The 13,316-nt window shown below is 28.3% G+C and overlaps 1 protein-coding gene across 1 annotated transcript; it reads right to left on the bottom strand.

The window, feature by feature from the left end:
• Positions 1 to 1,041: 1,041 nt before the first annotated feature.
• Positions 1,042 to 11,016, bottom strand: LOC106685079 (protein dimmed; the record flags this gene model as incomplete). The annotated part of the gene is given in 3 exon segments (XM_014427567.2): positions 1,042 to 7,492; positions 8,374 to 8,511; positions 10,913 to 11,016. Coding segments are annotated over 3 exon segments (411 nt in total). The 3' UTR covers positions 1,042 to 7,309.
• Between the last annotated feature and the right edge of the window lie 2,300 nt (positions 11,017 to 13,316).

Genomic DNA, 13,316 nt, shown 5'->3' on the forward strand with positions numbered 1-13,316 from the left:
ATATTTTGTAATTAGAACAGAGAGAATTCCTAAGTGGAAAGAAATGAAAATATGAATAGCATAAATCATTTTGGTAGTTGAAATTCATTATCAATTGACTCTTCATAAACTGGCTCTAGTTGAATTCATTATTCTTTAGACTCAGGCCTTTGTGATATGATACATGTTCCATAGAATGTTCAAAATGTCAGGTATTGGGTTATTTAGTTACATAAATAATATCTGAAGTATGTAGTACTAAAATATTGAAGATTCTCCATGCCAAAAATAATTTCTCCATTTAAAATTATTTTTCCAAATTAATGAAATATTTATAATTTTTTTTTTCTCAAAATTTATGAACACATGTCCACTGAACAGTAAGGCTAAGCGCACATTAAGAGATAGATGACACAGGATTGTGTAGTAAAAATCATGAAAAGTTTCTGTAGAACACATAATGGTAGGGAACAGTTCAAATTGAGATATAAGAATTTTTGTTGTTTACCCCCTACCTCATCATTTCTGATGAACAGGGGATGGGGGAGAGTTATTGCAGAAGTAACCAACCCATTATAATCATAGAGGGAGGGTCGAGTTTTTATTCTGGGGGACACCATTATCACAACTAGCTCAGCTACAACAGCCTTGAAAGATGCGCTTTTCCCTTCTATTACAAGTTTCACAGAAATGTTCATGCTCGATAGTGCACATCTCTGTATTGCTTATGTCCCAATGTGCACCTAGCCTAAAATAGATTACTACTTTATAACCATGATTATTATGACGGAAAAAAAAAATCATTTTAAGGCTTTGAATGATCAAAGTTTAAGTATCTAACAACATAATTTTAAATTAAAGTATTTCCATTTTTAAATATAACCACTATTAGGTAATTATTTAAATTATGACAAAGGACTTTTATGTAAACTTATAGTCTAAAGAAAAAGATTATAATAAATAATAATACTGTAGATACATAAATGTTAGTCATAATATGTATAAATATATAATTTGGCAATTAAAATATGTTACTTTTTAATTGTACTTTTAAAATTAAAACTAGTCCATAGACATTTAAAAATAAAATTCAACCATATTATTTTTTAATTCTATTTTTAAAATTTAAAACTAATCTATAAACTTCTAAAAATAAATAGTCAACCTTCCCTGTAAAACTCAGACTTAAGGAAAATTGATAAATGCATAAACTGGCAATGGACATTCTACTGCTATATTATTTATTAGAATCTAAACTTCTTTCCAATTGACAAGAAAACACCTTTAATATTATATCTTATATCAAATAACATCAATATCCAATCACTTAGACAAATAGACAAATCATCTTCATCATCTAGCAACACTAATAACTAATTTAATTAAAAAAATTCTATAAACATTGATTTACACCTGTCAAGAATATTAAAAAATAAGAAAACCATCTGACAATTATAAAAAAATATGACATGTCAGGCATGGGAAAGGATAGCAAAATCTAAACCAAGACATTTGCAACTTCTCTAGCAGTTAATTTAAGAAACGGTTTTTTGTTTCTTAATTTCTTTAAAAATAGTATTTAAATAAAATTTGAATGACAAGTGGTAACAATCATTTATGAATTATGGGTCTAATTTATATAGTTTTAAATGAATAGTATTAAAATAAGAACGAATTGATAATAAAATTTACACACATATTGTAAATCTTTGTCAGTGCAAAACAGGATCTGAAAAGGATAAGTTTTACATCTGCATATGAATTTTTGCTCTGATGAAGATCTATAATATGGGTTTAATCCCTGGCTTACGACAAACACAACTATGATGTGGATCATTTTGATCCTTTTCAGCCATCATGCATATCCCTTCAAGAAAATAATTTTCCCTATTTCATTTTTTCTTTTGTCATTTTCTTCTGAACTAATAGTAAGGTGCTTTCATGTATGTTTAAGCAATGACTAGTACAGAGATTCTTAGCTTCTTAATTCATTTTAAATATTTTAAAAATATATTGAATTTAGATAAAATCTAATCTATATTTTTAACTCTATAGTTCCAATAAATTGCAGCTATTATTAAATGATTATTATTAATTTTTTTTCGTAAGGTCAAATTATTTTCATTTACACTATATAATCTATGTTTGAAAATTAATAAACCACTTAATCTCATTTAGAACATGTTTGCACTTAATTATTATACAATATGTTGTTTTCCTTGGTCTTAGTATGAGGAGCAGATTAAAACTTTATAAAGTTTAACAATAGATAAACAAACAGCAAACAATAAAGCTTTAATTTAGAACTATACATATATTTTTAACATCATATACAGTCGGATCTGCTCATTTGGGATATCTTAGGCTAAACCATTTTGTACCAATGAAATGGATGTTATAACAACATTAAGTTCTTAAAATACTTTAAAAACTGATTTCCTGATGGAAATCCATTATATTAATGGAACTCCATTAATAAAATGGACTCCATTCCGTTATATTAATCGAACTGAGGGATTATTATTTTTATAGTTGACATGCCTGTTTCTTTGTTCCCAACAGTGTCATAGTTTCTCCATCTACTGTTTACAAATCAAATAATAAAACTTATTTTCTACAACACGTTTGCTACTAAATGATATATATATATATATTTTTATTTTTTATTTTAGTCCAATGTGCTTTTGCACACGATAGAGTGATGCATTCACTCCATTGTTTTTTTGTTTTTTTTAATCAGCTTAAACTGGACTAATATCCTAACTGACTTCATGTTTTCAATTTTGCAACAATTTAAAGACTTTAAAAGTTATCAATGGAAAATCCGATTTTATTTCCCATCTCTTTAGTAACTTATCAATTCTCAGAAATTCTGTTAAGAGAAAGGCTTAGATTACTCAGTCTCACAAACCAGATGTCTTTTAGTAATATAATAAAAATTTAATTCACTTTTCCTGTTTATATTCTATTCCATAGAAATATCCCAATTAAACAGAGTTTACTGTATAACTAAATATTTATAATTTAAGCGGTACCATGAACTATTAAGCTAGCACTGCTCAAATACAATAAATATGCATCAATGACAAAATAACAGTTTCCCTGAAATCATGTTAGTATCTTACATCGTTCCATGTTTTTTGATTATTAAACATCGGAAACATGGTCTTTACACAATGGACCTTTTCAACCATCGAATTTCATAAAAATTCTTTCCTATATTTCTAAATTATTCTATATAAATAGTTTATGCAAAATAAATATGTACATAAATAAAATTACTTCTCAAAACTTAAAAAAATAATCATAAATATTTTGAAAGTATTATTTAAAACATCATATTTAATTATAAATCATTTTTATAAAATATTATAAATTAAGCTATTTTGTTGTTTTATATTGTATTTCAATGTTACAAGAACAGAATATGAACTATTATCAGTTTTATCCTTCAGAGTTAGTTAGCTATTGCTAAAACAACGTTTCTACAATCATTTATCATTTCATTTTTGATTAAAATTAACCATGCCTATAAAAGGAATAATATTGGCTAAAGTATTTCTAAAAATTTGGCTCAGCTATGTTATAATTTGAGATAAACTAGAAAACATATAGATTTACTGGGACATGTGCTACTTTAAATCTCAGATTATAAAATTGTTTATGAACAATTTATAAATAAAAACACATACATATATATACATATTTTTCATTCATTATATAATTTTTCAGGTTTAACATGATTTGAAACTTTCGTTCAGTATACATCCTCAACAAAAGTTCTAAAATGCCCAAGTGAAAAATGAAGTTCAGTTTCATGTTTTACTTCCCATTTCAATTTGGTCAAGGCTTGTTTTGCTGAGATATGATAAAGAATAACAATTTGAATTAGAAAGATCATACTGCTGCAAATTGTAAATTTGTTAAGATTACCTAATATAATATTTCACTAATTTAAAAATAATAATAAGCACCATTTTACTTATAATCTACTGAAGTGACTTTGAAATTTGTTGTAATTTTGATTCCTGATTATTCCTGAAGTGTCCCTCTGACAGTCGGTAGGTGTACCTATGTGTAGTTATTTCTTTGGCAAATCCAGGGACCAGTAGGATTATCCTAAAAGTATTTGATTGGAAACATAACTGTTAAAAAAAAAATAACAACACAATATGAACATAACTTAAGATCTAATCTTTACAAAAATGGATTTCAAATATTTTTGATTTTATATTAAAACTCATTTCTGCTTAAAAACATAAATAAAAAATACATTATAATGAATAAAAATTTTATAATCTAGTGAGGTGTAGATAGTTAACCGTAGATTAATAGTCGGAGAAGATGGTCAGGGGGTGCGGTCAAATAAGAAAAACATAAATTATTTATTCATGCCAATGTTTCGACCTGAGTTTCAGGTCTTCATCAGGGCTATACAAGAAAATAGATAATACCACCATTTAGAGAAACATAAAATTGAAAAGAAATTTGTTAGATATACGAACAAATTTGGAATTATACAAAATATTGAGTTGAATAATACAAAATAGTTGAAGATAACCATGGAATTAGACAGTAGCAGATTGATTGAAAACAATTTGAATCTACATATTGAACAATATGAGAGAAAATGAAATCTATGATAAAATGGGTAAGTTACTTATATATGAATACCCGTGTGAATATTAACATATATATAAGTAATGGAAATGTGATATAATGGGCAAGAAAGTTATATAGATGACTACAAAAAAAATATTTTTTTTGTTAAATAAACATTAAAGCATATGTTAAAAACAATATTTTTAAAAAAAGGACAAGGTAAAATAAAAGAAGAAATATGGAGGATGGGAAATGAATAATATAAGAAATTGTGTACTGTATCCCCTGTTTCACTTCTAATTGTAATGCATCTTACATTGGCGAAACAAAACATTTACTTAAAGACCATAACCCAGCACAAGTATTCCATATATATATATATATATATATATATATGTTAATATTCACACTGGTATTCATATATAAGTCACTTACCCATTTTATCATATATTTCATTTTCTGTCATATTGTTCAATATGTAGATTCAAATTGTTTTCAGTTTTTTAGACTCTACTTACAAATTTTATATTATACATATCTTCTTACCTACATAATATTATATTTCATCTTTCACTGTTATCAATCTGCTACTGTCTAATTCCATGGTTATCTTCAACTATTTTGTATTATTCAACTCAATATTTTATATAATTCCAAGTTTGTTAGTATACTATTTCTTTTCAATTTTATGTTTCTCTACATGATGGTTGTTATCTCTTTTGTTCTATAGCCCTGATGAAGACCTGAAACTCAGGTCGAAATGTCGGTAAGAATAAATAATTTTTGTTTATTGTGTTCTTCTTACTGACTGCACCCCTGACCATCAGGGCAGAATAGCCTGTATGGAGTTTTTTAAAATGGTTAAATGATATGTCTCATAGTAAATTAAGTAGATTGTCCCTGAAGATGGCCGAATTGGCCGAAACGTTGGACGTGTAAATGAAATAAATGTTTTGAGACTATAATTTGGATAGTGTTTTTGAATTATTTAGTAAAAAATTGCCAGTCTCAAGAAAGAATTTTAAGATTATAAATAAATAATTTTTGTTTATTATGTTCTTCTTACTGACTGCACCCCCGACCATCTACTCCAATTTTATAATATAATTGAACAGTAACCGAAAATTAGTTTTAATCATTACTGGTATATAAATCTGAAGAGTTTGCTCATTTGAATGTGTGAATTTCAAGAATTACTCTTCAGAGTATAATCTTTAGAATAACCTGGCAACTATACATTCTGGAACATTATGGCTGCTCATTCAAAAACTAGTTAAATTCTCTATTAGAAAAACAAAAATCGTCTAAATTAGGTCATTATTACCAAAAAATATGGAGTATTGAATTTTAGATTATCTTGGCCTATGTAGTAATCATTTGTACGAATCAGGTATCTATAGCCCAAATTCAATGCAGGTATACAGCTAATATAAAATAAAAAATTTGAAATCCATTTAACCCTAAAGTTAGATTTTCAAGTTATGTTAGTATCGTATTGAGCGTATAATACATTTACTTTTTATCATATACTGGATTTGTGAGTTCTGTCATCCTCTGTTCAAACATTAGTTCAATATTTCTGTCTCATTTCAAAATTTATTTATTTTCAAGTTGGACAAGCACATTTAATGTTTAAGTTAAAATATTTTTGAACAAATAAATGTAAAATATAGAGAAATTGAAAATGTTTGTGCATGGATATTGTTGTAGTTAAATAACAAAAACAACATAATGTAAAAATCTGAGCTAATTTGTTTAATTATATACTGTACGAAAGGTTCATTTCTTTAACTATGGTTTCATAAGTTTTAATTTATCAGACTATTTAATCTCTGCCTACCGAGTTATTAATATTAGCACAACTCTTTTCTTATAATGATCTGTAAAACAAATAAAATCTACAGATTGCTTAAACTATATTTAATAAATAAATTTGAAACCTAATAAAGAGAATGGTAAGGATACCTATTGAATGTCATATGATATCTTAGAACATATTAAAATAACATGAAAACTAAATCTATCATACACACCGCAAAACTGCTTTCAAGAAAGCATACATAATTTACATTTAGAAGTTAAAACATTATTTCATACGTACATATAACTACAATATTACTCAATGATTTTAGTTTGTCATTGAGTAAGCTTTTTATTTACACAGCCATTGTTAAAAACGGTTAATACCAATAGTGAAGTTCTAAAAAGAATTCTAGTAACATTTAACTAACTATAAGGAAATATTCTTTTTGAAGGAAATTCGATAATTTTAAGATGAGTGTGACTCAAAACAAATATATAACAACAGTAACTAAAAGTAGAGATTAAAACAAATCATTTGACATCATTATAATTTGTTTTTGTTTTTTAAAACAGAATGTTTATCACAAATGCTTTTGTTAATAGTTCAAATTTTCCTTTACCTCTTATAACTTCAACTAAAGTTAATTTGGAGTATAAGATTTTTAAATAATATAAAATATCAAAAGTTGATGAAGCTATAAGCTATATTAAATGTGTGGGAAAATCACCATTGTAACAATTCATATAGTAAACACTCACAACTTTGCAGCTAATTATTTTTATATTTCACAAAATACCTATATTTAACCTCATTTAATAAAATTTATAAATTCTAGTTACATAAATTAGTTAGGCTCTACAAGCATTATCTAATGCATAAAATATATCAATATTTGTTGGCCAAGTTTAATGATTGGGATGGGGTTTAGTCTTCATTGATAGGTTTCTCCTCCTGTGCCTCGGCATTCTGGCTGTATGGACAGCTCTCACCACGCATGTCACAGATGACATTTGTTAAGGCCATAATATAGTTCTTGGCTAGCGTTAATGTTTCTATTTTAGACAATCGCCTCTCTTTTTTCACGTGTGGTATCACCTCTCGGAGAGACTGAAATCAATAACCATTTTTGTTATAAATACCTGACAAAACATTTTTAGTGAAAGATTGCTAAAAAGTATATTCAAACCAAATTGTTTTACACTTCACATTAAGTCAGGAATATCCACTCAAGAAATTAACCACAGGAGTGGTTGTTAGAGTGTTAGTTGAAAGGTCTAACATGTAAATACACTATAAAAGTTTCCCTAAATGCTCTTTTAAACAACCTAACTTCAAAGTATTTCTCAGAAGGGTCTCCTTTGCCTTAAGTTGGAATTGGCACTAGTCAGCACGTGGTTAAATTTTTAGCTTAGTGGTTTATAGACTTCTGTGGGTTGGAACCACTGTTTCAGAAGGAAGAGGAACTAAAAAGAAATTATGAGATGCTACTAGCATAAGTCCTAGTTGAGTTGATAATTTTATATAAAACCAAAAAAGAAAAAGACAAATGTTCAGATTGATTGTGTAATACTGTTAGATTAACAAGAAAATTTTAAATTCAATCAATCAAAATTTAAAATGGAGGGGGTACTGAGAAAATGGAAGGGTCACTGAAAAAGTGGAGAAGCCAGAGAGTGCTTCATTAATATTGTGCATTTTACTTTATTCCTGCAGGCAAATGCTAAAATAATTGCTAACATAGCTCAAAGTTAATTACAAATAAAAAGAGGCATAGCACAAGATCCTGGATTTTGAGTGACGACTGTCATTCTGATTGACCATCCCTATACACATTATACTGATCAGTTCAAAAAGATCATATTAAGAAGAAGAGAGGATAAGTATAATAGCTACTGACTGACTAATGAGAATTTTTAACTAACTATTTTTAAATATAAGATATAATTCTTATAAAATAAACAATTTATAAATAAATCTGACTTGTTTACCTGGAAGGCATCATTCAGACTGTGCATGCGCATTCGTTCCCTTTCATTAGACTCCAGCCGTCTTATATTTCTCTCTCGTGCATTTAGTGCAGGTCGCCGCCTCCTTCCTCTTCGACCACCACACCATTCTTCACTCACCTGAAATATTATTATTATTAATATTAAAATTCATTTAAGTTTAACTTTAACTCATTTCCACTTCCATTGAAACATGGTCTCTATTGTAGAATCAGAATATTTTTAAAGATTAAAAATTTTAAAAAATCTCCAAAACAAAATTGAAGCACTATGTAAAGCTTATATGTTTTTTTTTTTATGAAATTATTTTACATTTAAATATTTTTATAAGTTAGTGGAGAGAGTGAGAAATGAAATAACATTTTTTAAAAGAAAAATTTGATTTAAAACACCATTTTCAGAACAATAAAGAATTACACTAATTCCACATTTAATGGAATGAAACATAAGCAACATCAAAAATTATTGTTTATGTACCCCCCTCTTCTTTTAATTAGACAAAGATGTTCCATACCAAATTTGTACTACTTGTTGGCAAGCAGTTGGTATTAGATGCAAGTGGAACAGCATATCACAGTAATGACCAAGCACAGGTGTTACACAGTTTGGAAGTTGATAAAAAAATTAGGTTGACCACATAATTTGTGGTATTCATATTGTAAATATACTTTCCCTTAGATGCCCACCATTTTTAATTTGCAGTTCATATTTAAAAGGGAATATGGGAAGCATGACATGTATACTTATATAATTGTGTTGTCTAATCCTCTGTCACATAGGATTGACAGGATATCTCAGTAATTATTAACCAAATGTCACAGATTGAAACATTTCCAAACTATATCCTCCTTGATTACTTTATTAGTGATTTTACCACTGGACCATATAATTAAGTTTTGAGTTTTCATCAGATTTAAAAAATAATAAAACAAAAGAAGTTTGATGTACGAATTTTATTTAAATGAATAAAAAATGTAATTACAATTGAGTTTTAACTTATTCATTTAATAATATATTGCTTAATTTAAGTTTAATTATAATTTTTGCTTAGCGAAGTATTAAAAAACATTTATCACAGTTACTCAAGAGTACAGGTATATTTTAGACCCAGCAGGATTTTTATTTTCTCAGTTGTTATTTAGGAAGAGAAAATTTCCCTTTTCTCTGTGCTACTTTTTCAGGTTAAGAACTTTTGTTTCTGATCAATACTAAGGGTTCTGCAATTGAAGTTAAGACCTTGTCTTATTTTATTATTGTAGAAAGAGCTTTTTTAATCTATATGTTGGATAAAAATTAAATCATAGATTAAGTAGCTGGGACTAGCATTGAACTAGCCAAAAATATATTAAGACAGGTTATTTCTTGAATTAAATTGGGAGATAATTCATATGAAAATCTTTTTCTTTTAATTATGATGATGTAATCTTGGTAAAAGATATGTTTTAGATGTTATAAGTTTGTTTTAAATATAAGAATGTTTTATATGTTACAAGTTAAGTTACATTAGTCCAAAAATATCTCTCACTCTCATTTTCTAGTAATAAACCACTTGTAATTGCTTAGTATTTTTTCTAATGTGTGCCAAGTTTATTATAATGAAAAGAATGCAAAAAATTATTTATTAAATTGATTATTAAAACAATAGTAAAGATTAATTTTTAATAAAAATCTGGCCTTTACTGAAATATTATCAAGTCCTAAAATATAACAGAAAATTATGTTTTTATGTAATTTCTAAGCATTTCTTTGAGGAAGGGCCTTCTTCAGATGTAAGCGGGAGACAGACAAGGCCTGGGTGGCATTTAATAAACAGTCATATGGCAACTGTATAAATGCCTATATTTTAATAAAATAAACGTATAAATAAATATTTTAAATGTTTATATCACAGTAAGGAAGTAAAAACAGTTAATGCTTGGCATTTATGAATATGGTGGGATAAAGTATGTTTAGTAACTGGCAAGTACACCCCCTTGAATTCTCAATACAAGGCTATGTTTTATTTTATTTTACAGCCTCAGCTGGGAAATTGTGACTTCCATTCTTATAAAAAAAAAACTCCATATAACTATTACATTGATTTACTGTTCCAGGAGAAGCCTTTTGTCTGTTGCTTGCCTTTGTCCTAACTTTCCAATCTCCTCCACCTCCAGCAGTTCCTATCCTTCCCCCACCTTCTCATATTGGAAATAAATATCTCCTTAGGTTAGAGATAAGAATTATTTTAGATTCTATAGTAGGCAAAGGACCCTCTAGGAGATAGTAGTTGTACATATTATGACTTAGTCACTGTTTCTCCTCCCTTCAAATAAAGTGAAGTTTAACTTAACCTTCTTTTTCTTACACTCTGTTCAATGCTGGCATTTATGTAACTCAGAATCTACTCTATACTAGGAACTATTGAATGTTTGATAGATACATAGTGGCCGAATGTTCGTTTTAAAATATGTTCCAGCATTTATCTCTCTCTCAAAGAAATAGAGATACAAGCTAACATTAACTACTACTATAATACACATACCGATGAAGAGTCCGTGAGCTCGGCGTCGGTCGGTGGCGGTCGCCGGGCTGCCCTGCGCGGCCTCCACTCGGCTCCCAGCTCGGACCGCATCGCTCTCTCCTACACTGCAACATAATAATCATTTCTGTACAATAGTCCTCATCTATATCTCATAACAACATGAATTATATAATTTTAAAATGTTTTTACATATTATTCTTAATATAAGTTACTATTTGATTTAAAATATTATTAGTGTCTTCCTCTTTTTAAATTTATTTGGAGTCGATAGTATTTTGGCAGAATTACCCATGAAATAAAATTTTAATATAACTTTTTTTTACGTGAGGTGAAGAATGCAATATGATATCTGCGACTAATCTCCAAGTCATCAAAACTAAGTAAAATTGATATTATATTGCACTTGAACCCTTAGAAACTTTTCACAGTATAAGAATTTTACAGGCCACAACAAAAAACTTGTTTACATTTCAATCACACATTGAAGTGAATGGAGTTGTTCACAAACGAAGAATTACCCGAAATGGGATACAGCCAGTAAAATTCTTAGCGTATCAGGACTTATTGCTTATATGAACATGTATTGTTACGTAAATGAACCATAGCCTGGAATAACATTATATGTTACTTTTTTTATTTATGGCTTATAATTCAATGAAAAATAATCGTAGATTTATGATATTTTGTTTCTCCTCCTGTTATCATCCGTCAAACAGCTTGTCTTAAATTAGTAATATTAGATTGCTTTTCGAAGTATAAAGGTAAGTGTGATCTTATTGTAGTTCAAATTAGAATTTGAACTACCATAGGCGTACCCAGGGGGGAGCGGGGAGGAGCAGCTGCCTCTCCCTAGGAGTGAAAACAAATTATTTATTTAATAAAAAGTAATTTTTTTTTCAAGTCAATTATTGTAATAACTAATAAAACTGGTATAATTTCCATAAAATTATGGTTTCATTCGTATTTTCAGTGCTGAAATGTCACAACCTGGAGGACCAAGCCTTTACCTCCTCCCTACAACCCAATTTTGATCCTGGGTACGCACTTGTGAAATACATCTGCGATTATGATTTGAACTAGATAAATCTGTGATTATGAACCAAATACCAGTTGTGATGATTATTCTTGTCATTTCTGAAAATGTGACTGTAGATAACTTTGCACCAGTAAAGCTGTCCTCATTTGGTTATTGTCTATGTTAAAGGCAATTGAAATAATGTAAATATAAATAATTGCGAGGGCTATATATTTGAAATTTTTACATGTTTTCTATTTATGCTCGCAATTATTTATATACATTATTTTTCAACTGACTTGAAATTAGTATTGCATTGAAAAGATATAGAGATAATCAGACAATAACCAAATACATCAGAAGACTTAGCTCCACAAATGAGGACAGGTTTACTGGTGCAAGTACAAAGGATCAAAATTGGGAGGGATAGGGAGGAGGCAAAGGCTTGGTCGTCCAGGTTGACATTTCAGCACGGAAAATTCGAATGAAACCATAATTTTATAAAAATTATAGCAGTGTTTTATTAGTTATTACAATAATTGACTTTAAAAAAAAAATTAATTTATAATCTTAAACATTTTATTGAGACTGGTTAATTTTTTTAAATAAATAATTTAATTTTTATCCATTTTAGTCTTAACACATTTTATTTTTCTTATGAGTCCGACGTTTCGGCCAATCCGGGCATCCTCAGGGACAATCTACTTATTAAAAGTTTAGAACTATATGACTTAAAACTCTAACTCCATGCAGGCTATTCTGCCCAGGTCAAAACAACAATTTATAATGAGTCAATATTCACATTAAAACCAAAATTAAAATCATTTATCACAGCCTAGTGGTAGATATCAAGGTTGTGATAAAGTTTTAACAAATAGTGACTGTGATAAATGATTTTAATTTTGGTTTTAATGTGAATATTGACTAATTAGAAATTGTTGTTTTGACCTGGGGAGAAATAAAACGTGTTGAGACTAAAATGGATAGAAATTAAATTATTTATTTTAAAAAAAATTACTTTTTATTAAATAAATAATTTGTTTTCACTCCTAGGGAGAGGCAGCTGCTCCTCCCCGTTCCCCCCTGGGTACGCCCATGGTAGTTCAAATTCTAATTTGAACTACAATAAGATCACACTTACCTTTATACTTGGAAAAGCAATCTAATATTACTAATTTAAGACAAGCTGTTTGACTGATAACAGGAGGAGAAACAAAATTTCATAAATCTAAGATTATTATTCATTGAATTATAAGCCATAATATTTTTCAGATAATAGTTTAATTTAAGTAATGAAAAAAAAAGAAAGTAACATAATGTTATTCCAGGCGATGCTTCATTTATGCTTCTGAACAATTGGAGCATGACCATTGTCAACTAGAAGTCTGA

Source organism: Halyomorpha halys, unplaced genomic scaffold, assembly GCF_000696795.3.
Source record: "Halyomorpha halys isolate HHAL.00 unplaced genomic scaffold, Hhal_1.1 Scaffold655.1, whole genome shotgun sequence".
Taxonomy (NCBI): Eukaryota; Metazoa; Arthropoda; class Insecta; order Hemiptera; family Pentatomidae; genus Halyomorpha; species Halyomorpha halys.